We start from the raw sequence: 26,754 nt of genomic DNA on the forward strand, positions 1-26,754 counted from the left end.
TTAGCATATTTGTCAATAAATTTCATAAAAAAAAAAAAAAAAAAGAAAAGAAATAGCTCCAAGCAAGTCTCCTACTTCTTACCCATCAGATTGTCCTTTGAAAACTCTTCTTACGTGGAAATTCTGGAGTTGCCATGATCTGAGTATTCTAAGAGAAACAGACAAATGCTTACAGTTAAGCGTGAAGAGTAAAATAGCCTAATTCTTGAAATGTAAGATCCACATTTTTCCCCTACATTTTCCCAGCTGTGAAAAATGTCTTATCAATGGCATCTTCCTGCTAATTGGCAACGTTTTTCTTGCCTTCTGATGTATTAACACTGAATTTCCAACAGATGGTGGCTTAGGTTTGGTGACATATGGTAACAGTATAAAAGGTACTGAGGTAGTGGAGAGAGGGAAGTGATTAATCATGCAGTAGTCATAGAAAGTTTTCGGGAGAATAACCGAGCTGGGTTTTGAAGAAGTAGGATTTTTCTATGAATATAGAAGGGAAGGATATTCTAAGCCTAGTAAAGAGCAAGTCAGTGGAGATGTGAGAGGACTTGGCATGTTTGAGGACTAGCAAGTCATTTGGCGTTGCTACTAAATAACACTTGGAGAGGTAGGGAAAGCATGGAGAGATGGAACTGACTGAGGGCACAAGCCAGGGCATGGTGAACCTTGAGATGTCATTAGGGAGTTTGGCTCTTCCTCTTAGGCAGTGGAAATGTATTTAGCAGCTTTATGCGGTGGAATTTGATGACTTCATTTGTTTTAGAATAATTTTGGAAGCGGCGGTTTGTATAGACTGGAAGAGGAAGACACTAGAAAGTATAGCAGGTTAAAAGGCTTTTGGGGATAGTGCAGTGAGCTATCGCCTAATGAATTAAGGTGGCGACCAATGGATGGAGAGGAAGAGAAGACATATTTAAGAACTAGAACCTATAGGAATTTGTGATTATGTGGCTCCTCAGAGTAAAGAAGGAAGGGTTTAGAATGACCCTAGTGATGTCAGCAACCAAGATAAACTCTATAGAAGGAGTAAATCAGGGGTAATGGAGGAAGGAGAAATAAAATGGGGCAAATTGCAAAGAATGTATTCAGTGTGGGATTACTTGAGGCTTAAGGCGCTTGTGAATCACATAGGTGTGTAATTCAAGTTCTGAAGGTCGGGGCCTGGGTGAGGTATGAATGAGGTAGGGATTTCGTAGTAAGCAGCTTACGTACAATTGTAAAGTCTTTGCAGAAAGGAGGTATCTCAGCGTGAAGCTGTAAGGTGAGGAAAGAGTATAGCCAAACAGGGAATCTTGGGGACACCACTGTTTAAGGATCGAAGAGCTGATAAAGAGACTAAGGGGACTGAGCTAAGCAGGAGGATGGAGGAGCAGGAGCAGTCCCAGAAGCCGGAAAAAGAATAAGAAATGTCAGTACTGTCAAATTCAAGTCAGGGATCAGCAAGGAACTGCATAAAATAAGGACACTAGAAATAGTTTCAGTGGGTCAGTGTCTGTGGGAGGTTGATTTTAATAGATGGAAAGCCTGTGAAGTGAAAGACATAGTGGAGATGGTGTTCTTCCCAGCAAGCTGGCTGAGAAGGGAAGATGGCAAGGAAAAAAATCCCTAGAATTGGGAAAAGGTTGTTTCCCCCGGCCCCCCGGATGGAGAGATTTGCACACACTTGTAGCCCCATGGGAAGGAGCTGTGGAAGAGAGTGACCTTAAGATGCTGATAACTGCCGGGGCTCCTGGGTGGCTCAGTCGGTTAAACTTCCGACTTCGGCTCAGGTCATGATCACATAGCTTATGAGTTCGAGCCCCGTGTTGGGTTCTGTGCTGACAGTTCAGAGCCTGGAGCCTGCTTGGAATTCTGCGTCTCCCTCTTTCCACCCCTCCCTTCTCTGTCTCTGTCTGTCTCAAAACTAAACATTAAAAAAAAAAAAAAAAAAAAAAAGATGCTGATAACTGCTGATTATAATACCTGGGAGGAGTGAGCTGCAATGGAAGGCTACTCAACTCTTCCTCTGAAGACAGGAAGTTATAAAACTACCCGCGTGGTTCTCAGACACATCTTAATTCTTGAAGGCTTGCAGAAATAAGATAGGGAGGAAGGAGCAGGGGTAGTTGGTGGGGTGAAAGCTCCGTGAATGAGCACCGTCCCTGTGCTCAGCAGCGCCCTCCTCTTCCCTGAACTGCCAGTGCAGGGCCAGAGTTGGGAGCTAGGACCGCGTGTGCTTGGGGGCCTCCTCTGGCTCCAGCTGGTGCCTCTGGGGGAACCGTGGGTCTGCTCATTGTTAAAATAAAGGAGGTTCTTTTCCTTCTTAGAGAAGCTCATAGTCAAACTGAAAAGCGGAGGAGAGATAAAATGAATAACCTGATTGAAGAACTGTCTGCAATGATCCCTCAGTGCAATCCCGTGGCACGTAGACTGGACAAACTTACGGTTTTAAGAATGGCTGTCCAACACGTGAGATCTTTAAAAGGTGAGTTTGGAAGTGGCTTCCACACTTGGATTTGTGAAGTCCTCCCTGTAATCAAGGTACTTGATTCATTCGTTCTGTTGTTATTGGCTACTGAGATTCTGTGCAGATGTGTCTTTCAGCTTTATAGGCATCAGTTTTTTATAGGCATCAATCTTGATACTTGCTGATATTCTGTATGTGGAGAGAACACGACTCTAGATATCGAAAATCTTGGTTTCACTAAAAGCTTTATCTTAAGTGCACACAGTACATTTTTCCATTTGTGTCATCTTCCAAGTCTTTTATCAATGTCTTACAGTTTTCGGAGTATAGTTCTTCCACTTCCTTGGTCAGAATTATTCCTAGGTATTTTATTATTTTTGATGCAATGCTAAATGTAATTGTTCTATTAATTTCTCCTTCTGCTAGTTATTAGTGTATAGAAGGGCAATGGATTTTTGTATATTGATTTTGTATCCTGCAACTTCACTGAATTCATTTATTAGTTCTAATAGTTTTTTGGTGGAATCTGTAGGATTGTCTCTGTATAGTATTTTGTCATCTGCTTATAGTGACAGTTCTACTCCTTCCTCATCAGTTTGGATGCCTCTTTTTTCTTTTTCTTAGCTGATTGCTGTGGCTAAGACTTCCAGTACTATGGTGAATAAAAGCAGTAAGAATGAGCATCCTCATCTTCTTCCTGATCTTAGAGGAAAAGCATTCAGCTTTTTACCATTAAGGATGAAGTTAGCTCTGGGTTTGTCATTTATAGCATTTATTATGTTATGTTCCCTCTGTACCCACTTTGCTGAGTTTATCTAAATATTGTGGGTGCCAAATGCTTTCTCCTGCATCTGTTGAGGTGATCATATGATTTTTATCTTTCATTTTATAACAGGGTGTATTTTGATTGATTTGCAGATACCAAACCATCCTTGCATCTCTGGAACAAATCCCACTTGATCATGGTGAATGATCCTTTTAATGTATTGTTAAATTTGGTTTGGTAGTATGTTGCTGAGGATTTTTGTGTTCTTCAGGGCTATTGGTCTGTAATTTTCTTGTTTTGTAGTGTCTTTATCTGGTTTTGCAATCAGGGTAACGCTGACCTCATAGAATGAATTTGGAAGTTTCCCTTTCTCTTCTATATTTTGGAATGATTTGAGAAAGGTAGATATTAATTCTTCTTTAAATGATTGGTAGAATTCAGTGATGTAGCCATCTGGCCCTGGACTTTTGTTTATTGAGAATTTTTTGACTACTGACTCAATTTCATTGCTGGTAATTGTTCAGATTCTTTTTTCCTGATTCGTTTCTGGAAGATTGTACGTTTCTAGAAATGTATCCATTTCTTCTAGTTTGTCTAATTTGTTTGCATAGAATTTTTTGTTCTAGTCTTTTTTAATGCTTTGCAATTTTGCAGTGTTGGTTGTAACTTCTCCTCTTGCATTTCTGATTTTGTTTGATTCTTTTTCTTGATAAATCTGGCTAAAGTTTTAACAATTTTATCTTTTTAAAGAATGAACTCCTAGTTTCATTGATCTTTTCTGGTTGTTTGTTTGTTTTTTTGGTCTGTGTTTCATTTATTTCCACTCTGATCTTTATCATTTTCTTCCTTTTACTAACTTTGGGTTTTGTTTGGTTTTTTCCTAGCTCCTTTAGGTATAAAGTTAGATTGAGATTTTTCTTCTTCCTTGAGGTGGGTCTGCATCACTATAAACTTCCCTCTTAGAATTACTTTTGATACATCTCAGGGATTTTGAACCATTGTTTACATTTTCATTTATCTCCATGTATTTTTTCCTTTCCTCTGTGAGTTGTTGACCCATTGGTTGTTTAGTAGCGTGTTTTTTTTAGCCTCTACACATTTGTGTTTTTCCAGGTTTCTTTTTTTAATTGATTTCTAGTTTCATACTGTTGTAGTCAAAAAAGATGTTTGATAGGATTTCAGGTTTTTTTTTTTTTTTTTTTTTTTTTCAGTCTTCTTAAATTTATTGAGACTTGTTTTGTGGCCTAACGTGATCTATCCTGGAGAATGTTTCACGCGCACTTGAAAAGAATCTGTATTGTTATTTTGGGTGGGATGTTTTGTGTATGTATATCTGTTAAGCCCATCTGTTGTACTCTGTCATTCAAAGCCACTGTTTTGTTATTTTCTGTCTAGGTGATTTATCTGTTGATACAAGTCGGGTGTTAAAGTCCTCTACTATTATTGTATTACTGTTAACTTCTCCCTTTATGTATGTTCGTATTTTCCTTGTGTATTTAGGTGCTCCTATGTTGGATGCATAGGTATTTACAATTTTTATATCCTCTTGTTGGAGCATTCCCTTTATTATTATGTAATGGCCTTCTTAGTTTCTTGTTATTTGTTTTGAAGTCTATTTTGTTGATATAAGTATTGCTACCCCATCTTTTCTTTTGCTTTCATCTGCATGGAATATCTTTTTCCATTCCTTCATTTTCAGTCTGTGTCTTTAGCTCTGAAGTGAGTCTCTTGTAGGCAGCATATAGTTGGGTCTTGTTTTGTTACCCATTGAGTCACTCTATGTTTTTCGATGGGAGCATTAGGTTTATTTACATTTAAAGTAATTATTGATAGGTACATATTGGCATTTTAAAAATTGTTTTCAGGTTGTTTTTGTAGTTCTTCTCCATTCCTTTCTTCTTCTTCTGGTTCCTTCCCTTGTGATTTGATGACTTTCTTTAGTGTGATGCTTAGATTTATTTCTCTTTATTTTCTGTGTATGTATTATAGGTTTTTGGTTGTAGTGACCGTGAGTCTCATATATAAAATCCTAGTATAGAGCAGCCTATATTAAGGTGACGGTCAGTTAACTTTGAACACATTCTAAAAGCACTACATTTGTACTCCCCCTCTCCACATTTTATATATATGATGTCACAGTTTACATCTTTTTTATTTCGTGTATCCTTTGATTTTTATAGATATAATTTTACTACCTTTGTCTTAGAACTGTCATTCTAGTTTTATAAGGGGTGGATCCACTACCTTTACTACATAGTTGTTTTTACCAGTGAAATATTTTTCTTTCATAGTGTTCTAGTTATAGCCCCTTCTTTTCTGCCTAAGAAGTCCCTTTAACAAAAAATAGTACTTTCAATCACCTCCCTTAGATTTCCACATGTGGTAGAACAGTGGCTTCTCCACTCTAACCAGCTGACTGTGTGCAGATCCGAAGAGCAGGCGGTGGGGAAAAGAACGTATAGCCTTGATCCCTTCAATGCCATGCAGAATGGCACAAGCGTGGGGATACTGCTTGGCAGGCTTCCTTTTGGGAGTGTGACTGGAGGTCTCATTTTCATAACTGTTGTGAAATAAGATTCTCTTTTACCCACAACTGGATCTTGCATAAGTTGTATGCAATATTTCCTTTAAGTCTTTTGGCAGTGAACATTTGCAGGCTCAACTGAGGTCGTTTGATTGCAACCCTAAAATTACCCAACAATTTTCACATTTGTAAGGCCCTGAGGGAGGAGGACCTAAGGGAAAAGCCACAGATCTATCGATTAATTCAACAATCATGCACTGGGCAGCAAGTAGCTTCCTGTCTATGCTGGGAACTTGAAAAGGAAGCAAGATCTCTATGCTCTAGGGGTTCACGGTAAGCAAGAGCAACAGACCCCGGCAGAGATCATTAAAACCTAGTGTGATAAATGCTACAGTGGAAGTATGAGTGACAGGAGCAGCAATAGAAGCTCCGTGGGGATGAGACACTGTCTAAATCCAGAACAGATTCTGTGGCATGGAGCACAGGATTTTGCCCTGGGCCCTTCTAAGCTGAAGTGCGGTGATCAAGTACTCCTCGCACATCCTGAGCATACCCTTTAGTCAGTGCTGCCCACAAGTGAGAGGACTTAAGGCCACTGGGTCTGTCTGCATTCCAGGGCATTTACCAGCATATACCCCCAGCTCGCACCACAAAAGCCTAGACGCGGAATCATCAGAGGGCTGCAGGTGGATCGTGTTATTTGGGTCCCTACGTAATTACTTTAAAGACAGAAGGATGGCGAATAATTTTTTGTACTATATTCTGAGCAATGCTTCTCAAATTAGCTGGGTGGAGGACAAGTGTTATCCACTCCCATCCATTGTGAAATACACTTAATTACTGGAAAAAGGATCGGGGCTGGGATCCACAACAGTGTCAATTCCATAAGGGTCTAAATGCTTGTTCTTAGTTTCTGTACTCACCTGCCACAGTTTGCTGCTGACATTGGTCCGCAGACCACACTTAGAGTAGCCCTTCTTTTCATCATGTGCCTTCAGAGAAACTGTGGGCATTATATGTGTGCAGTCATAACACTGGGGCCCAGTAGGGTACAATGGTACATGCATATAGTCCCAGAAGCAAACCTCCTGGGTTCAAATCTTGGCTCTTTGACTTAAGAGCTGTGTGACTTACTCCCATTATTTAACATTCTAATCCTCAGCTTCTGTATCTGTAACAGGGATGATGCACTTACCTGATAGGGTCGTTGTCAAGAGTAAAGAATAATATATATAAAGGACAAGCACAGTGTTTACTCATGTTGGAGTTGGTAAGAGGAGGAGGGGGAGGAATAGTTACTGTGATTTCGATCATTTTAACCTAATGAACACTGTCATAAAGGTGAGCAATCATGTTTCCTCATTGGTTTTTGCCCGCAGAAATCTGAGAATCCAAATTCATTATCCCTCATTGGCACATGTACAGAATGTCACGGCATGCATTTTATGAACACACCTCACCCTAGCTTTAGCTCTGCCCTTGCTGCCCTCATTTTCTCAAGAGCACGTCCTCACTCACTGTCAGGGCTCGCCTGTTCTGGCCAATTTACCCTGACAGGGTTTCCCCAGCATCCCTCTGCCAACCTTGCTTCAAGCCAGACAAGCATTTATCACTGCTTTGCTCAAATTGATGTATTGCTGTACCCTGGCCTGGAACGCAGTCTGTATCTTTCAGCTCTTTCTCAACTTCCTCCCACCAGGTTGCTGTGTAGTAATTATAACAAGAAATCGTTTGAGGGAATTCTTGGTGGCCTACCTAGAAGATAGATTCTGAAAAATAGATTTTTTTTTTTTTTAAGAGAGAGAGCATGAAATCTGGGGAGAGACAAAGAGAGAGAGAAAATCTTAATCAGGCTCCATGCTCAGCACAGAGCCCCACATGGGGCTTGATCCCATCACCCGGGATCATGACCTGACCCAAAATTAAGAGTCGGTCATTCAACTGACTGAGCTACCCAGGTACCCCTGACAGGTTTTCGTTTACTTATGCAAGGCTCATAATGGTGCTACCAATCTGAGGAAACGTTATCAAATCATACCATGAGGTGTGATTCCCTCCCCCCCGCCCCCCATCACTTAGGTATTTTGTGAGTTTGAGCTGCAAATCCATCCAAGGACCACTATGTAGTTAAAATATCTCAAGGTAGAGGGGAGGACCCTCTCAGGGCATTAACCCATCTTTCTCTTGCAAAACCAACTTTTCTTGCGATCCTCAGGAAGAAGGCTTGGGGTTAGGGATGTTGAGAAGTAAAAGGGAGGGAAAGTTGATTTACCTGTGAATCACCCTTGCCTGGAGGTTATCTGGAGACTGGGCACCTAGGCTTGGTGGACTGTCCCCTGCGCCCCCTTGTGGCCACAAAGGGCTTTCTCCTGTCAAGGTGGGTAGATGCCTTCAGGGCAAATGTGATTTGGTGCTTCCCTTACTTCTCTCATTCAACTTTGACCTAGGTTTTGACCTGCTGATTCCTTATTTTGCCAGCTGTTCAGTTACTTTAATACAATATACTCTGTGCTTAGGGCTTGAATTATTTCGTTTATATTTTATACATATTTGTATATTATCAGAATTCTCCCTATGATTTTTAAAGAGCTATATGGAAAATTTTATGAATCCATAGAAATGGTTTAAAATTCCACAGTTTTCCTCTTTGGGGTAATTCACATGATCAGTTTTAATAAGCTAAGAAATTATAGAAATAACTAGATTCTTGAATATTGTTGCATGTTGTAGTGTTAGAGATATCACTCTTTTTAAATACAGCTCCTACTGTCTACACATCTAAGTATAAGGGAATAAGTAGTTCTAAGAATTTACAGCATAAAAGCAGGACATTTTAATTTAGTAATAATGAAAGAATGATCACAATAAGGTCTTAGAAAGTGCTAAAAGAGAAAATACCATTTTCAATATTGGCAGGAGCAACAGTGCTAATGTTCACTGAGCACTTACTACGTTTCCAACTCTACACTATTTTCCATAACTTTTGGATTTATTTTTAGGTATGACTAACACTTATGCAGGAGATAATTATAGACCTTCATTTATTCAGGATAATGAGCTCAGACACTTAATCCTTAAGGTAAGTAAAGAGATCTATTTGTCTAAGCTGCATTTGTCCTTTGTACTTTGCTTGAGTAGGACACAGACTTTCTTCAGTTTGCTTCCAGTTGTAAACACACGGGACTCTCTATTACACCACATTTCCCTTAATACAAAAATAAGTTGCACAAGTAACCGTGTCTTAGCGTGGGATGCTGAAAGTAGAGACGGGGTAGGTACTTTCCAATGTACAGAGCAAAGCTTGTCTTTAATGCTAAACTTACACCACCTACTGCACTCACCTCCTATGCCATGGGATCTGTTCCCCCGTCACCACCACCTTCAAAGTCATCTACCTCATATCCTATTCCTGCAGGATACTGTTCTCTGAACATTAGCCAGTTACTATTATGAGCTATCAGTTGATGCTTTGACATTTCTGTTCTCATCATTACACATGCATGGGTTTTCAGATTCACTGGTCTAGAGGTTTATTTGACATGGAAAATATGGCCATGTCATTGGCTTATCCTGCCCCCAGGAGGTGAGATACACACACACACACACACACACACACACTTGTCCCTTTTTCTTCTAATTTTTTTTAAATATGAAATGTATTGTCAAATTGGTTTCCATACAACACCCAGTGCTCATCCCAACAGGTGCCCTCCTCAATACCCATTACCCACCCTTCCACCCCCCAGCAACCCTCAGTTTGTTCTTAGTTTTTAAGAGTCTCTTATGTTTTGGCTCCCTCCCTCTCTAACCTTCTTTTTTCTTCTAATTAAAAAAAAAAAATTTTTTTTAATGTTTATTATTGAGAGACAGAGAGAGACAGAGTATGAGCAGGGGAGGGGCAAAGAGAGGAGGAGACACAGAATCCGAAACAGGCTCCAGGCTCTGAGCTGTCAGCACAGAGCCTGACACGGGGCTCGAACTCACAGACCGCGAGATCATGACCTGAGCCGAAGTCGGACACTCAACCAACTGAACCACCCAGGCGCCCCAATGTTTATTTATTTTTGAGAGAGACAGAGCATGAGCAGGGGAGGGGCAGAGCGAGAGGGGGACACAGAATCCAAAGTAGGCTCCAGGCTCTGAGCTGTCAGCACAGAGCCTGACATGGGGCTTGAACCCACAAACCGCAAGATCATGACCTGAACTGAAGTCAGATGCTTAACCCACTGAGCCACCCAGGTGCCCCGAAGATGAAGATTTTTAAAGTTAGAAAAATGTATAATATGCTTTGGAAACTTTCTCACCAATCTTTAGGTGTTTCTTTCATTCATAATATATACTGGTTCTGCCCGTATAGAATATGTCTGCCTAAGTCACTTCATGTTTGTTTCCAGTTAGTAGAAATTAATCAAGGAAATGTCCAATGGAAATGGAGTGCCAGACTCATCCTGTGTCCATACATATCCATTTCCATATAGGTTGCTTCCCAAAGGATGTCCTGGGCAGATTTCAGTGGGAGTAGCTGATGTTAGAATTTTTTTAATTTAGTTTTAAATGAGCGGCACCTTATCATAATTCAAAAAGTATATCTATCATAGGATGTCTTCTCTTTTCCTTGTCCCTAGTCTACACAGTCCCTTCATCTCAGAACATCTTCGGGAAAGTGTTATGGATGTGTTTTGATATCTTTATAGTTTCTGTATGCGGTATAGAATTTGGTATAGGTGTTTTTTGTATTAGAAAATCTCTCAACCATATATTCCATGGCTAAACTTTCCATGTCAAAAACGAGTTTAGATTGGAGTTCATTCAATTTGATGTTCTTCACAAATCCTTTTACATCTTAAGAAAATTTCCTAATTTTACTAGCTCTATGAACACTCTTAGTTTTTTTTGTTTTGTTTTGTTTTGTTAAGTTTGAGAGACACAGAGAGATTGTGAGCGGGGTAGGGGCAAAGAGAGAGGGAGAATCTCAAGCAGCCTCTGTTATGTCAGCACAGAGCCTGATGTGGGGCTTAAACTCGTGAACTGTGAGATCACGACCTGAACCAATTCAAGAGTCTGATGCTCAACCAACTGAGCCACCCAGCTGCCCCAACCACTCTTAGTTTTATCGCTACAGCAATTTCACAGTCTCTGAATGTGTGTAAGAAAGAAGATATTTAAAAATATTTACTTTTATATTTTTAAATCCTAGACTGCAGAAGGCTTCCTATTTGTGGTTGGATGTGAAAGAGGAAAAATTCTCTTCGTTTCAAAATCAGTCTCCAAAACACTTAATTATGATCAGGTATCCAAAACTGAGGATATTTTCCGCCTGATGTTTAATTTTTTTTGAACAAATACTTACTTCTGGGTTCTCCTCCTGAACCCTGTCTTCCCATGTGCTGGGGGCTGAGGTTTGCTTAATTAGAAGAACTCCAAGAGAGATGGAAAGAGTATGGGTGTTTATTACTGACAAGAGTGTTCACTTCTTGACCTCCAGCAAGTTAATTTTCCTGAGCCTGAACTTTCTCTTAAGTAAAAAGGGGAAATGGTGGTTACATGGGTCTCTTAGGATGTAAAGACATAGCTGTCATATTTGAGACTGAAAAATGTTAGTTGCCCTTCTGTTTCCTCCAAAAGACAGCATTATTATATATTATTAGGTTATATGCATTGCATGTTAGCTTTTGCTCTAATCTCTGGCAACAAACTCTAAAATACATCTTTTATTTATCTAGCTTTGTAATCTCTTTACCTCCTCATTCCTGAACACCATTTAATTTAAATTAATAAATTAATACTTGCCAATAATAAAGAAGTTACTCAAAAGCTATAGCACTAACAATAATCCACCAGAGTGAATAAACTAGCACCTGTGGTCTCCTTTATTCATTTTAAGTTTATTTATTTATTTTGAGAGGGAAAGAGTGAGAGAGAGAGAGAATCCCAAGAAGGCTCCTTGCTGTCATTGCAGAGCCTGACGTGGGGCTCGATCTCATGCACCATGAGATCATGCTGTGGTCTCCTTTAAAATAGAATTCAAATTGACCACGGGTTTAATCTTAAATAACTCCCATTAATTTCACCTATTTTATCCCCAAACATGAAAATTTGGAGAGATACAAGATTCATAGATAAAAAGAAGAGGTGCTGCGAACTTACTTATGGAAGGAGTAAGAACCCAATGAATCATACAGCTGGTTTTAGCTGCCTAAGGGACACAAAAGCAGGGCAAGACGTGGTTATTTTCCAACAGAAGATAGAGAACACCATGCACACACACATGTGAAGATAACAATTCAGGATAGCACATAAGTTCCAAATTAGTGACATGGGCACTGACTACTCAGGAGGACTTTGAAATCCCCACCATCATACGGGGTCTGGTCCTCAGCTTTTTAGACTCATAAACCAGGTTTTCTTTGAGGCAAAGAGTTATGGGTATAAACTTCTATTAACCAATGACACAGTAGATTGATTTATAAAATGCTAGTTTTAAAAATATGAGATATCATAAATAAAAAAAATAAATAAAAAAAATATGAGATATCTAACTGCCACCAGGCTAATTGTATCAGCTGGTCCATTTGTTCTGCCTTCTATAATATCTACCTAGCTAATAAAGGATTTCACAAGAAGGGTAATCACTGTGGGTCAGGGAAGGCTTCACATACAAAGTAGAATGTCTGCTTAGGCTTTAAGATGAGCAGACAAGGGAAGGAAGACATTTCAAGTTGAGGAGGGAGTCTGGGGAGTAAAAGGCAATTGACTAGAGTGGCTAGGGAATTTTGAGTTTGTAGAGAAAGGAGTAATGAATTCTAGATAATGAGACCATACAAGTAAAAGCATAGAGTAGGAATGCTCTACATATTGGGAGAAGGGGAATGGGAATGGGAAGTGGAAGGTGTTCCAGGTTTGATTTTTTTTTTTTAATGTTTATTTATCAGAGAGAGGGGGAGAGAGCAAGAATCCCAAGTAGACTGCACACTGTCAGTGCAGAGCCCAAGGAGGGGCTGGATCTCATGAACTGCGGATCATGACCTGAACTGAAACAAAGTGTCAGACACTTAACTGACTGAGCCACCCAGGCACCCCAAATTCTGTTTTTTAATAGTATAGTGATTTTTTAAAAAATCTGAGTCACACCATAAAATTACAGATTCTCTGTGACTTCCATATTATATTATAATGACAATCTCTTTACTTTTACCACGTAAAAAAAAGTTTAAATCATAATAAGATTTAGAAGTAACAAGCGAATTGGGGGACGTTCACGAGAGTCCACTGAACATTAGCAATTACGTGTCTGTGATTTGTGTGTTTCCAGATACGGTTTTGTGTGCATGTGTTTCTATCTACAAGTATCACCCTGCTTTTAACACTAAGTTAATGTCACACAGTGCAGTAGATGTATTTTTGAGCTTAAGAAAAAGCCGCTTTAACAGTTTTTACCATACATTTATATGAAGAAATGTAGAAAAATTGTGGTACTAATTTTAAACAAACATCTACCTTATAAATAGGCTAGCTTGACTGGACAAAGCTTATTTGACTTCTTACATCCAAAAGATGTTGCCAAAGTAAAGGAGCAACTTTCTTCTGATATTTCACCAAGGGAGAAGCTGATCGATGCCAAAAGTAAGTGCTCATCTCAGTATGCCTGTGATTTTATGTAAATATGATACTTACTTAAAAGCACAACTATACAATATTTTGAAAATTAGGCAATTATGGTTTTATAAAGAGGAGATTTAGTAAAGTTTACAATCATTAACCTCAGAGCTCAAAAAAACAGTATAACTAGAGAATTCCTTCATATTCGTATGAAGATGCTTTGGGGAATATGTGATTATTTCATATTCACTATTTTTCATATGCTAATACAATCTTTATAAGAAAGCATCATTTGGGATTAAAAAAATTGCTGGAGTTTCTATTATTCAGCTACATGCTGATAAACAATTCTCTTTCTTATATGGGTTAGGTTTACTCAGTTTGAAAGACCTTGTTAACTGTACTTTGGAAGTGTAAATATTGTTTATCTTCTCTGAAAAGACCTCCCTGAAAATGTTTAGTGCCAAACAATTATTTATACTGTACTGATGCTTTATGCCATTGATTACTACTAGAGTTAAGGGGTTTTTTTCATTAAAATTTTTTAAAATTTCATTTCTTTTAGATTTCTTTTATTTCTACACCCAGGGCAAAAAAAGGAAGATAAATTACAAGTGTTTAGAAGGTATAAAAATATGATTCCTTGACAAATGCTCTTTTTGGTATATTTCACTTTGTGGTTTACTGTACAATGATGCCATTGCTTTAACCATTTTTCTTTTTCAATTTTCAACACATTTGAAATGTGTCCCTTGACATTTCTTATCTATATGAAAAATTTCTTTTCCACCTGTTCTCCTGCCCCCTCCTGCTATGAAAGCTGATTTGCAAGTTCATAGTAATTTCCACAGTGGAAGGAGTCACGTGTATTCTGGCTTGAGACGATCCTTTTTTTGTCGGATAAGGCGTTGTAAAATCTCTGTCAAAGAAGAGCATGAATGCTTATCCACCTCAAAGAAAAAAGGTATCATTATCTTAAGATGTCAAGTGATTTAAGGCATGCGTATAAAGTTAGCGTCCTAAAAACTTTCTATACAGAAATAATAAAGTGTATGGTCAAGGCAAATAATTGAGGCCAAAAGCATCAAAGGAAATAAGATTGTTTTTTAACCAGAATTACTAAGACTGGCTCATCATATCTTTCAAATTTATCAGGTAATTACATATTTTATTTATTGCCCAAGTTTTTAATGGTGCTGTTGGAATCAAATGGCAATCAAATGGGAAGAGATTGAAATAAAACTTTTGTTATGAAATACCATTGTTACTTTTAAAATATAAAAGGTAAGTCCTTAAAGAAAAACTGTAATAGTACAAGAGCCCGATTTGATTAATTGGTGAAAGTTTCTTAAGATGTTTCAATTCTTTTAGTTCTTTGGTAAATATTTCTAGTTCTGTTTTCTTCTGATTCTTTTATAGGTTTGTCCTATTTACATTTTGAACTGAGTTAACACTCATCTATTTTACTTAACCGAGAAACTCCAGGGACTACAAAATGTCTCACACTTTTTTGCCTAAGAATATATTAACCTATTATGTATAGGATTTCCTATGCAAATTTTAATGTGAGATTTGCTTTCATATCCTTTAAAAGGATATTTATATAGGGGCGCCTGGGTAGCTTAGTTGGTTAAGTGTCAGACTCTTGATTTGGGCTCAGGTCATGATCTCACAATTCGTAAGTTCAAGCCCCACATCGGGCCCCGCACTGACATTGTGGAGCCTGCTTGGGATTCCCTTTCTCTCCCTCTGCCCTTCCCCAACTTGTGCTCCTGCTCTCTAGCTCTCTCCCTCTCAGAATATATAATATCTCAGAGATGTTTATAAAAATCTCAGGATATTTCTATAGAGCTGGAAGATTCTATTTATTTACAAGTTTTGGTCAAGTCTTTTTTGGTGACCACCCAAGATGATAATCACTAAATACTTATTAAGTATATTTCTGTGCCAGATCAGATACTGTGCTAAGTGTTTTAATTCCCATGAAAACACTATTCTTACCCCTGATTTAGAATCAAAGAAGAGAGACTTGAAGAGATTCAATAACTTGCAGAAAGGGAACTAGGCAAAACTCACACTCAAACCTAAATCCCCTGCTCGTCTGTTACACTCTAAAGAAACATAAGTGGAATGAATCAGCAGTCATAAGAGAGGAACTGTTTTAATCCATCAATTGCTGCCCTCTTGCCCTTGGCTCTGAGTGCAAGAGTTGCCCCCTGGGGGTGAAGTCACAACTGACCTGGTAATGAAGAGGCTGTGGAATCCAGCTGACTGTGATCAAATTTTGCTTTATCACTTGCTAGCTCTGTAGTAGTGAACAAGTTTCTTAATCCCTCTGAGCCAAGTTTCCTTATCTATAAAACAAGATTATTCACAGGATTGTATGTTTTGTGGAGTAGGTAAGTGCATTGATTCTGGAACCAAACTATTGAGGTTTAAATCCTAACTTGTGATTAACTTTGTGACTTAAGATAAATTACTAAATCCTTCTGGGTCTTACTCTTTTCAACTATAAAAAGAAAATTACAGAACCTCCTAGGGTAGTTTTTAGGATTAAATGAGTTAATACATGTGATGTGCTTACCATGGTTCCTAGCATAGTAACACTAGATAAATGTTAGGAGCTGTTATGAGTATTACTAGAAGTAATGCATGTAAACTCTTAGGACCGTGCAAGCAGATGATGTTGTCATTACCTCAGGGTGCCTGTTTTCTCTGCCTTCCTTCCCAAGTCAGCCAATTCATCTTATATTTGACCTTGCCATATAATGTAGAACTAGTCTCCAAGGGCAAGAATATTCCTTCTGCATGGATGGTCCAAGGAGTCATGCTCCATGTAGACCCTGGACTGTAGTACATTTTACCCTTAGGATTTAACTGGAAGTAAACCAATATCATATTGGGTAGATCCAACCATAAGTGAATCCCTTAATCTATACAGCAATCCATGTGAGAGAAAAACATGGCAGCCAATGCAACTACTTTAACATGACCGAGATCTCGGTGGTGTTTTACACAAGTTGTAAGTTGAGTAAAGTCTAAAATTATCAGGTTTTGTAAGTGTTTTAAAGATTAATGGTTCTGGTCCAAGATGGTGACATAGGGAGACCCTGAACTCACCTCCTCCACAGACACACCAAATCTATGCTTATTTATAGAGTACTTCCTCCTAAAGAAGATCTGAGGGCTGACTGAACAGCTTGTGCACAATACAAGACCACATACAGAATGGCACAGTAACAAAGGGAAACCCTAGCCGACACTGTGAACTGTAGTGGGGAGGAATAGTACTGAGGGACTCTGAGGAGATTTGTCTGCCCAGGGACGCACAAAAAAGCCACACTTTAAAAATGCAACTAGAATATACAGGAACCAGCCCTACAACCTTGTCAAATGGCAGGGAGCTACTGGAACTCTCTCCAAGTCAGAGAGGCTGATGAACACTATGGTTCACATTCCTCCTCCAACTTGATAGTATGGATGAGAGCAGGGTCTGGGTGACCTAGCTGGCCTTCTGCCTCATTGAGCCCCAGACCCCTAGTCTACACCAGCCCGGTTGTCCCACTAAGGCAGCTCCACAACAGTGCAGAACAGGACACCCATGGTCACCTCACTACAGCTCCGGCTGCTTTGCCAAGGTGACACAAGTACAAACCACACTGGAATACTCCAGGCCCACATCACTTCAGTTCCAAACGGTTTGCTAGGGCATCCTAGCGCTCTGGGAACACCTGGTCCATACCCATCTCCACATCATTTGCTCTGCTAGAGCAACTTGTATGCTGAACCCTCCCATACTGTGGCTTGCACCCACTTCAGCTTCAGCTATCCTGCCTGAGCATCCTCTGTGCAGAGAGCCCTGAGATCACCCCAGCCCATGTCTACACTTCAGTTTCAGCTATCCTGCCAGGATTCCCTCTGTGCACAGAGCTCCAGGACCCACTAGCTGGTATACACTTCTCTTTCAGTTGTTCTACCAGAATACCTTCTTTGTGGAGAATCCAGGGACCTCCCTAGCCTATGTCCACTTGAGCTGTCCCACTGGGGCACTTTCTGTGCAGATGGTCCTAAGTCCACCTCAATGTATGCCCAGTTTAGCTCTGGCATCCCACCAGGGCAGTCCCAGCATGGAGTGCCCTAGGACCCCCATTGACACCAGCTACAGTTCCAACCAGCCAAAGTCACCAGATACAGAGTCCACACAGGGAATGACCATACACAAGACCATTCCTTCAAGTTTAGGAAAAATAGCTGTTCTACCTAATTCATAGAAACAAACACAGAAAGGCAAAATAGGGAGATAGAGGAATGTGCCCCAAATGAAAGAACCTCGAAAAAAGAACTAAATGAAATGGAGTTAAGTAATATGCCTGATAAAGGGTTTAGAGTGACGATCATAAAGATGTTCACCAGATTGGAGAAAAGAGTGGAAGAGCTCAGTGAGAACTTCAACAAAGACAGAAAATATAAAAGAAAACTATCAGAGTTGAAGAATACAATTTCTGAAATGAAAAATACACTAGAGGGAATCAACAGATTAATAGATGCAGAAAAACGGATCAGCAGTCTGGAAGATAGGGTAATGGAATGCACCCAAGCTGAAGAGCAAGAAGAAAAAAAGAACTTTAAAAAGAGAGGATAGGTAAGGGATCTCTTCAACAACATCAAGCAAACAAACATTCACATTATAGGAGTCCCAGGAGGAGAAGAGAGGGAAGGGAGGGAGAGACAGAGAAAAGAAAAGAAAAGAAAAGAAAAAAGAAAAGAAAAAAAGAAAAGAAAGAAAGAAAGAAGCAGAACACTTATTTGAAGAAATCTCTATTTCAGGGAAGGAAACAGCTGTCCAGATTCAAGAGGCACAAGAATCCCAAAGAAGATGAACCCAAGGAGGTCTGCACCAGACACATCATAACTAAAATGTTAACAATTAAAGATAGAGAATTTTAAAAGTAGTGAGAGAGAGGGGTGCCTGGGTGGCTCAGTCAGTTGAGCATCCGACTTTGGCTCAGGTCATGATCTCGCAGTCTGTGAGTTCCAGCCCCACGTCAGGCTCTGTGCTGACAGCTCAGAGCCTGGAGCCTGCTTCGGTTTCTGTGTCTCCCTCACTCTGTTACCCTCCCCCGCTCATGCTCTGTCTCTCTCTCTCTGTCAAAAATAAATAAACATTAAAAAAATTAAAATAAAAGTAGTGAGAGAGAAGTAATGTGCCACACAAGGGAAACCCCATAAGGCTATTGGCTGATTATGGAGTTGAAATTTTGCAGGCCAGAAGGGAGTGGCATGATATATTCAAAGTGCTGAAAAGAAAAAAAATCTACAACCAGGAATACTCTACCTAGCAAGGTTATCATTAGGAATTGAAAGAGAAATAGAGTTCCCAGACAAATAAAAGTTAAAGGACATCATCACCACTAAACTAGCATTACAAGAAAAGTTAAAGGGACTTCTTGAAGTGGAAAAGAAAAGGCCATACTTAGAAGAAAATTATGAATATCAAGATATAAAATATGACAACATATAAATAAAATGGGGAAAGGAGTAAAAATAAATATTTTAGAATATGTTCAAACTTAAGTGACCATCAACTTAATATGGGCTGCTATATACTTAGGATATTATATATGAACCCCATGGTAACCACAAACCAAACAACTGTAATAGGTACATATAACATAGAAAGAAAGCCAAGCAAAACACTAAAAGTCATCAATCACAAGGGAAGAGAGCAAGAGAAGAACAGAGAAGAACTACAAAAACTACCAGAAAACAATAAACAAAATGGCAATAAGTACATACCTATCAATAATTACTTTAAATGTTAATGGTCTGAATGTTCCAATCAAGGACATAGAGTGATTCCATGGATTAAAAAAACAACACCCTTCTATATGCTGCCTACAAAAGGCTCACTTCAGACCTAAGACCAATACAGACTTCAAGTGAAGGGATGAAAAAAGATATTCTATGCAAATAGAAGCAAAACAAAAACAAACAAAAAAACCTTGGGTTAGCAGTACTTGTATCAAACAAAATAGACTTTAACATGGAGACCGTAACAAGTGACAAAAGGGGCAATACATAATGATAAAGGGATTAATCCAAGAGGATAGAACAATTGTAAGTATTCATGCATCCAACATAGGAATACCTAAATACATAAAGCGAATATTAACAGATATAGAGGGAGAAATGGACAATAAAATAATAGTATACAATATATACACAGTAATACAAAAATAGTAGAGGACTTTAACACCCCACTTACATCAATGGATAGATTATCCATGTAGAAATCAATAAGGAAACAGTGTCTTTGACACATTAGACTAGATGAACTTAACAGATACATACAGAACATTTCATCCAAAAACAGAATACACATTCTTTTCAAGTACACATGGGGCATTCTCCAAGATAAATCACATGTAGACCACAAAACAAGTCTCCACAAATTTTTTTTTTTAATTTTTTTTTCAACGTTTTTATTTTTGGGTCAGAGACAGAGCATGAACGGGGGAGGGGCAGAGAGAGAGGGAGACACAGAATCGGAAGCAGGCTCCAGGCTCCGAGCCATCAGCCCAGAGCCCGACGCGGGGCTCGAACTCACGGACCGCGAGATCATGACCTGGCTGAAGTCGGACGCTTAACCGACTGCGCCACCCAGGCGCCCCAAGTCTCCACAAATTTAAGAGAATAGAAATTATACACACATCTTTTCCAACCACAACAATATGACACTAGAAATCAATCACAACAAAAAACTCTTAAAAACAAACACATGAAGACTAAACAATATGCCACTTAACAGTCAATGGCTCAACAAAGAAATCAGAGAGGAAATTTAAAAAAATACATGGAGACAAATAAAAATGTAAACACAATGGTCCAAAATTTTGGAGTTAAAGTACTTCTGAGGTAAGTTCATAGCAATACAAGCCTTCCTCAAAAAAAAAAAAAAAAAAAATCTCAAATAGTCTAACCTTACACCTAAAACAATCAGAAAAAGAATAAAGCCCAAGGTGAGTAGAAGGAAATAATGAAGAGCAGTACAGAAATAAGTGAAAGAAAATCCAGAAAAGATCAAAGAAACCAAGAGCTACTTTTTTTTTTTTTTTTTTTTTTTTTTTTTTTTTTTATTTTTGGGACAGAGAGAGACAGAGCATGAACGGGGGAGGGGCAGAGAGAGAGGGAGACACAGAATCGGAAACAGGCTCCAGGCTCTGAGCCATCAGCCCAGAGCCCGACGCGGGGCTCGAACTCACGGACCGCGAGATCGTGACCTGGCTGAAGTCGGACGCTTAACCGACTGCGCCACCCAGGCGCCCCAAGAGCTACTTCTTTAAAAGATAAAATTGATAAGCTGTTAGTCAAACTCCTCAAAAAGAGATCCCAAAACAGAAATGAGAAGTGTCAACCAGGCAATTAGAGAAGAAATTTAAAAATATATGGAAACAAATGAAAATGAAAATATAACAATCCAAACGCTTTGGGATGCAGCGAAGGCAATCCTGAGAGGAAAATACATTGCAATCCAGGCCTATCTCAAGAAACAAGAAAAATCCCAAATACAAAATCTAACAGCACACCTAAAGGAAATAGAAGCAGAACAGTAAAGATACCCCAAACCCAGCAGAAGAAGAGAAATAATAAAGATCAGAGCAGAAATAAACAATATAGAATCTAAAAGAACAGTAGAGCAGATCATTGAAACCAAGAGTTGGTTTTTTGAAAAAATAAAATTGATAAACCTCTAGCCAGGCTTCTCAAAAAGAAAAGGGAGATGACCCAAATTGATAAAATCATGAATGAAAATGGAATTATTACAACCAATCCCTCAGAAATACAAGCAATTATCAGGGAATACTATGAAAAATTATATGCCAACAAAATGGACAACCTGGAAGCAATGGACAAATTCCTAAACACCCACACATTTCCAAAACTCAGGAAGAAATAGAAAGCTTGAACAGATCCATAATGAGCGAAGAAAATGAATCAGTTATCAAAAATCTCCCAACAAATAAGAGTCCAGGACCAGATGGCTTCCCAGAGGAATTCTACCAGACATTTAAAGCAGAGATAATACCCATCCTTCTCAAACTAGTCTAAAACATACAAAGGGAAGGAAAACTTTCAGACTCATTCTATGAAGCCAGGATTGCTTTGATTCCTAAACCAGACAGAGACCCAGCAAAAAAGAACTATAGGCCAATATCCCTGATGAATATGAATGCAAAAATTCTCAATAAGATACTAGCAAATCGAATTCAACAGCATATAAAAAGAATTATTCACCATGATCAAGTGGGATTCATTCCTGGGCTGCAGGGCTGGTTCAACATTTGCAAATCAATCCGTGCGATACATCACATTAATAAAAGAAAAGATAAGAACCATATGATCCTGTCAATCGATGCAGAAAAGGCCTTTGACAAAATTCAGCACCCTTTCTTAATAAAAACCCTTGAGAAAGTCGGGATAGAAGGAACATACTTAAACATCATAAAAGCCATTTCTGAAAAGCCCACAGCTAACATCATCCTCAATGGGGAAAAACTGAGAGCTTTCTCCCTGAGATCAGGAACACAACAGGGATGCCCACTCTCACCGCTGTTGTTTAACATAGTGTTGGAAGTTCTAGCATCAGCAATCAGACAGCAAAAGGAAATCAAAGGCATCAAAATTGGCAAAGATGAAGTCAAGCTTTCACTTTTTGCAGATGACATGATATTATACATGGAAACTCCGACAGACTCCACCAGAAGTCTGCTAGAACTGATACATGAATTCAGCAAAGTTGCAGGATACAAAATCGATGTACAGAAATCAGTTGCATTCTTATACACTAATAATGAAGCAACAGAAAGACAAATAAAGAAACTGATCCCATTCACAATTGCACTAAGAAGCATAAATTACCTAGAAATACACCTAACCAAAAGATGTAAAAGATCTGTATGCTGAAAACTATAGAAAGCTTATGAAGGAAATTGAAGAAGATATAAAGAAATGGAAAAACATTCCATGTTCATGGGTTGGAAGAATAAATATTGTTAAAATGTCAATACTACCCAAAGCTATCTAAGCATTCAATGCAATCCCAAAAATTTGTATGGAACCACAAAAGACCCCGAATAGCCAAAGTAATTCTGAAGAAGGCGGCCAAAGCAGGAGGTATCACAATCCCAGAGTTTAGCCCCTACTACAAAGCTGTAATCATCAAGACAGCATGGTATTGGCGCAAAAAGACATATAGACCAATGGAATAGAATAGAAGCCCTAGAAGTAGACTCACAAAAGTATGGCCAACTAATCTTTGAGAAAGCAGGAAAGAATATCCAATGGAAAAAAGACAGTCTCTTTAACAAATGGTGCTGGGAGAACTAGACAGCAACATGCAGAAGGATGAAACTAGACCACTTTCTTACACCACTCACAAAAACAAACTCAAAATGGATAAAGGACCTGAATGTGAGACAGGAAACCATCAAAACCCTAGAGGAGAAAGCAGGGAAAAACCTCTCCGACCTCAGCTGCAGCAATTTCTTACTTGACACATCCCCAAAGGCAAGGGAATTAAAAGCAAAAATGAATTATTGGGACTTCACAAAGATAAAAAGCTTCTGTACAGCAAAGGAAACAATCAACAAAACTAAAAGGCAACCAACCGAATGGGAAAAGATATTTGCAAATGACATATCGGACAAAGGGCTAGTATCCAAAACCTATAAAGAGCTCACCAAACTCCACACCCATAAAACATAATCCAGTGAAGAAATGGGCAGAAAACATGAATAGACACTTCTCTAAAGAAGACATCCAGATGGCCAACAGGCACATGAAAAGATGCTCAATGTCGCTCCTCATCAGGGAAATACAAATCAAAACCACATTCAGATATCACCTCACGCCCGTCAGAGTGGCTAAAATGAACAGATCAGAAGACTATGGATGCTGGAGAGGATGTGGAGAAATGGGAACCCTCCTGCACTGTTGGTGGGAATGCAAATTTGTGCAGCTGCTCTGGAAAACAGTGTGGAGGTTCCTCAAAAAATTAAAAACAGATCTACCCTATGGCCCAGCAATAGCCCTGCTAGGAATTTACCCAAGGGATACAGGAGTTCTGATGCATAGGGGCACTTGTACCCCAATGTTTATAGCAGCACTTTCAACAATAGCCAAATTATGGAAAGAGCCTAAATGTCCACCAACTGATGAATGGATAAAGAAATTGTGGTTTATATACACAGTGGAATACTACGTGGCAATGAGAAAGAATGAAATATGGCCTTTTGTAGCAACATGGATGGAACTGGAGAGTGTTATGCTATGTGAAATAAGTCATACAGAGAAAGACAAATACCATATGTTTTCACTCTTATGTGGATCCTGAGGAACTTGGCAGAAGTCCATGGGGGAGGGGAAGAAAAAAAAAAAAAGAGGTTGGAGAGGGAGAGAGCCAAAGCATAGGAGACTCTTGAAAACTGAGAATAAACTGAGGGTTGATGGGGGTGGAAGGGAGGGTGGCTGGGTGATGGGTATTGAGGAGGGCACCTTTTGGGATGAGCACTGGGTGTTGTATGGAAACCAGTTTGACAATAAATTTCATATTAAAAAAAAAACCTGCCATATTTTATTTCCTGGGCAAGACATCAAGTTTTTATAAAAAGAATAAAATGCTGAGTATGCATTCCAGCCATAAAAAAAAAAAAAAAAAAAGAAATGAGAGGTAATTGCTAACAGCACAGAAATACAAAGGATTATTTTATTTGTATGTATGAAGAATTACATGCCAACAAATTGGATAACCTAGAAGAAATGGATAAATTCTTAGAAACACACAATCTTCCAAAACTGAATCAGGAAGAAATAGAAAATCTGAACAGAACAGTTACTAGTAATGAAATGGAATTGGTAATTTAAAAACTCCAAACAAATAAAAGTCCAGGATGGGTTAACAGGTGAATTCTATGTAACACTTAAAGAAGAACGATTACTGGCACTGTGCTGACAGCTCAAAGCCTGGAGCCTGCTTCAGATTCTGTGTGTGTGTGTGTCTCTCTCTCTGTCCCTTCCCCACTTGTGCTCTGTCTTTCAAAAATAAATAAATGTAAAAAAAAAAAAAAAAGAAAAGAAAGATTACCTATTCCTCTCAAACTATTCCAAAAAAATAGAAGAGAAAGGAATGCCTGCAAGTTTAGTTGATAAGGCCAGTATTACTCTCATACCAAAACAAGACAAAGACTCTACAAAAAAAAGGAAAATTACAGGCCAATATCTCTGATGAACATAGATGCAAAAGTCCTCAGGAAAATATTAGCCATCCAGATTCAACAATACATTAAAAGGATCAGTCAGCATGATCAATTGGGATTTATTCCAGGGATGCAGAGTTGACTCAATATTTGCAAATCAATGAACTTGATACATCACATTAATCAAGATAAAAATCATGATCATCTCAATCGATACAGAAAAAGCATTTGACAAAATTCAACACCCATTCATGGGAAAAACTCTCATCAAAATGAGTTTTAAGGGTACATATCTCAATAAAGGCCATATATGGCAAACCCAGAGCTGATATCATACTCAATCATGAAAAACAGAACTTTTCCTCTAAGATCAGGAACAAGGATGTTCTACTTTTGCCACGTTTATTCAATATAGTACTGAGAGTTTTAACTACAGCTATCAGATAAGAAATAAAAGGTATCTGAATTGGTCAGGAAGAAGTAAAATGGTCACCTTTGCAGATGACATGATACTAAGAAAACTCTAAAGACACTCAAAAAAACTACTAGAACTGATAAATGAATTCAGTAAAGTTGCAGGATATGAAATTTGTATACAGAAATTTGTTGTGTTTCTATACCCTAATAAGTAGCAGAGAGAATAATTAAGCAAACAATTCCATTTATAATTGCATGCAAAACACTGTAATACCTAGGAATAAACTTAACCAAGAAGAGAGACCTATTCTTTGAAAACTACAAAATATTGGTGAAAAATTGAAGATGACACAAACAAGTGGAAAAACATACCACGCTTATGGATTTGAAGAATTAATATTGTTAAAATGTCTATACTACACAAAGCAATCTACAGATTTAGTGCAATCCCTATGAAAATACCAACAGCATTTTCACAGAACTAGAATAATTCTAAAATTTATATGGAACCATAAAAGACCACAATAGCCAAAGCTATCTTGAGGGAAAAAAAAAGCTGGAGATATTACAATCCCAAATTTCAAGATATACTACAAAGCTATAGTTATACAAACAGTATGGTTCTGGCACAAAAATAGATGTAGATCACTGGAACAGTACACAGAGCCCAGAAATAAACCCACCACTTATATGGTCAATTAATCTACAACAACAAAAATAATAATACACTATGGGGAAAAGACAATCTATTGAATTTATGGTGCTGAGAAATCTGGACAGCTACATGTAAAAGAACAAACCTGGACCACTTTCTTACACCATATACAAAAATAAAATTGATTAAAGACCTAAATGTGAGACCTGAAACCATAAAAGTCCTAGAGGAAAACATAGGCAGTAATGCTTTGGGCATTGGCCTTAGCAACATTTGTCTGGCCAGATATGTTTCCTCAGGCAAGGGAAACAAAGACAAAAATGAACTATTGGGACCACAGCAAAATAAGTTTGAGAGAAATCATCAACAGAATGAAAAGGCAGCCTACTGAATGAGAGAAGGTACTTGCAAATGATATATCCAATAAGGAATTAATATTAAATCATACAAATAACTTATACAACTCAACATCAAAGAAATAATCAATTTAAAATGGGCAAATGAATAGACATTTTCCCAAAGCCATACAGATGGCCAATAGGTATATTCAAAGATGCTCAACAGGGGCACCTGGGTAGCTCAGTCGGTTAAGCGTCCAACTTCAGCTCAGGTCATGATCTCACAGTTGGTGGATTCAAGCCCCACGTCAGGTTCTGTGCTGACAGCTTGGAGCCTGGAGCCTGTTTTGGACTCTGTGTCTCCCTCTCTCCCTCTGCCCCTCCCCCGTTCATGCTCTGTCTCCCCCCAAAATAAACATTTCTAATCATCAGGGAAATGCAAATCAAAAACACAATGAGATATAACCTTATACCTGTCAGAATGGCTGCAGTCAAAAAGACAACTGTTGGTGAGGATGTGAGAGAAAGGAACACTTGGGTACTTTTGGTGGGAATGTAAATTACTTGGAAAACACTATGGAGGTTTCTCAAAAAATTAAGAATAGAAATGCCGTGATCCAGTAATTCTACTTCTGAATATTTAACACCCCCTCCCAGGAAATGAAAACGCCAATTTGAAAAAATATATGACCCCTATGTTTATTGCAGCATTATTTACAATAGCCAAGATATGGAAGCAACCTAAGTGTCCATCAAT

The 26,754-nt window shown here is 38.7% G+C and overlaps 1 protein-coding gene across 2 annotated transcripts in view; it reads left to right on the forward strand.

Annotated features, from left to right (window-relative positions):
- The window catches only part of ARNTL2 (aryl hydrocarbon receptor nuclear translocator like 2), an 80,440-nt gene that overhangs the window by 18,761 nt on the left and 34,925 nt on the right, over positions 1-26,754 (forward strand). The window contains exons 3-7 of one of the 2 annotated variants that reach the window (XM_032593937.1): positions 2,304-2,461; positions 8,733-8,812; positions 10,931-11,023; positions 13,242-13,356; positions 14,153-14,296. In XM_032593937.1, the coding sequence (XP_032449828.1) occupies positions 2,304-2,461; positions 8,733-8,812; positions 10,931-11,023; positions 13,242-13,356; positions 14,153-14,296 (590 nt within the window). The remainder of the gene's footprint in view (positions 1-2,303; positions 2,462-8,732; positions 8,813-10,930; positions 11,024-13,241; positions 13,357-14,152; positions 14,297-26,754) is intronic. The other variant, XM_032593938.1, reaches the window with a different exon arrangement.

The sequence above is a fragment of the Lynx canadensis genome, chromosome B4 (genome assembly GCF_007474595.2).
Source record: "Lynx canadensis isolate LIC74 chromosome B4, mLynCan4.pri.v2, whole genome shotgun sequence".
In the NCBI taxonomy this organism is placed as follows: domain Eukaryota; kingdom Metazoa; phylum Chordata; class Mammalia; order Carnivora; family Felidae; genus Lynx; species Lynx canadensis.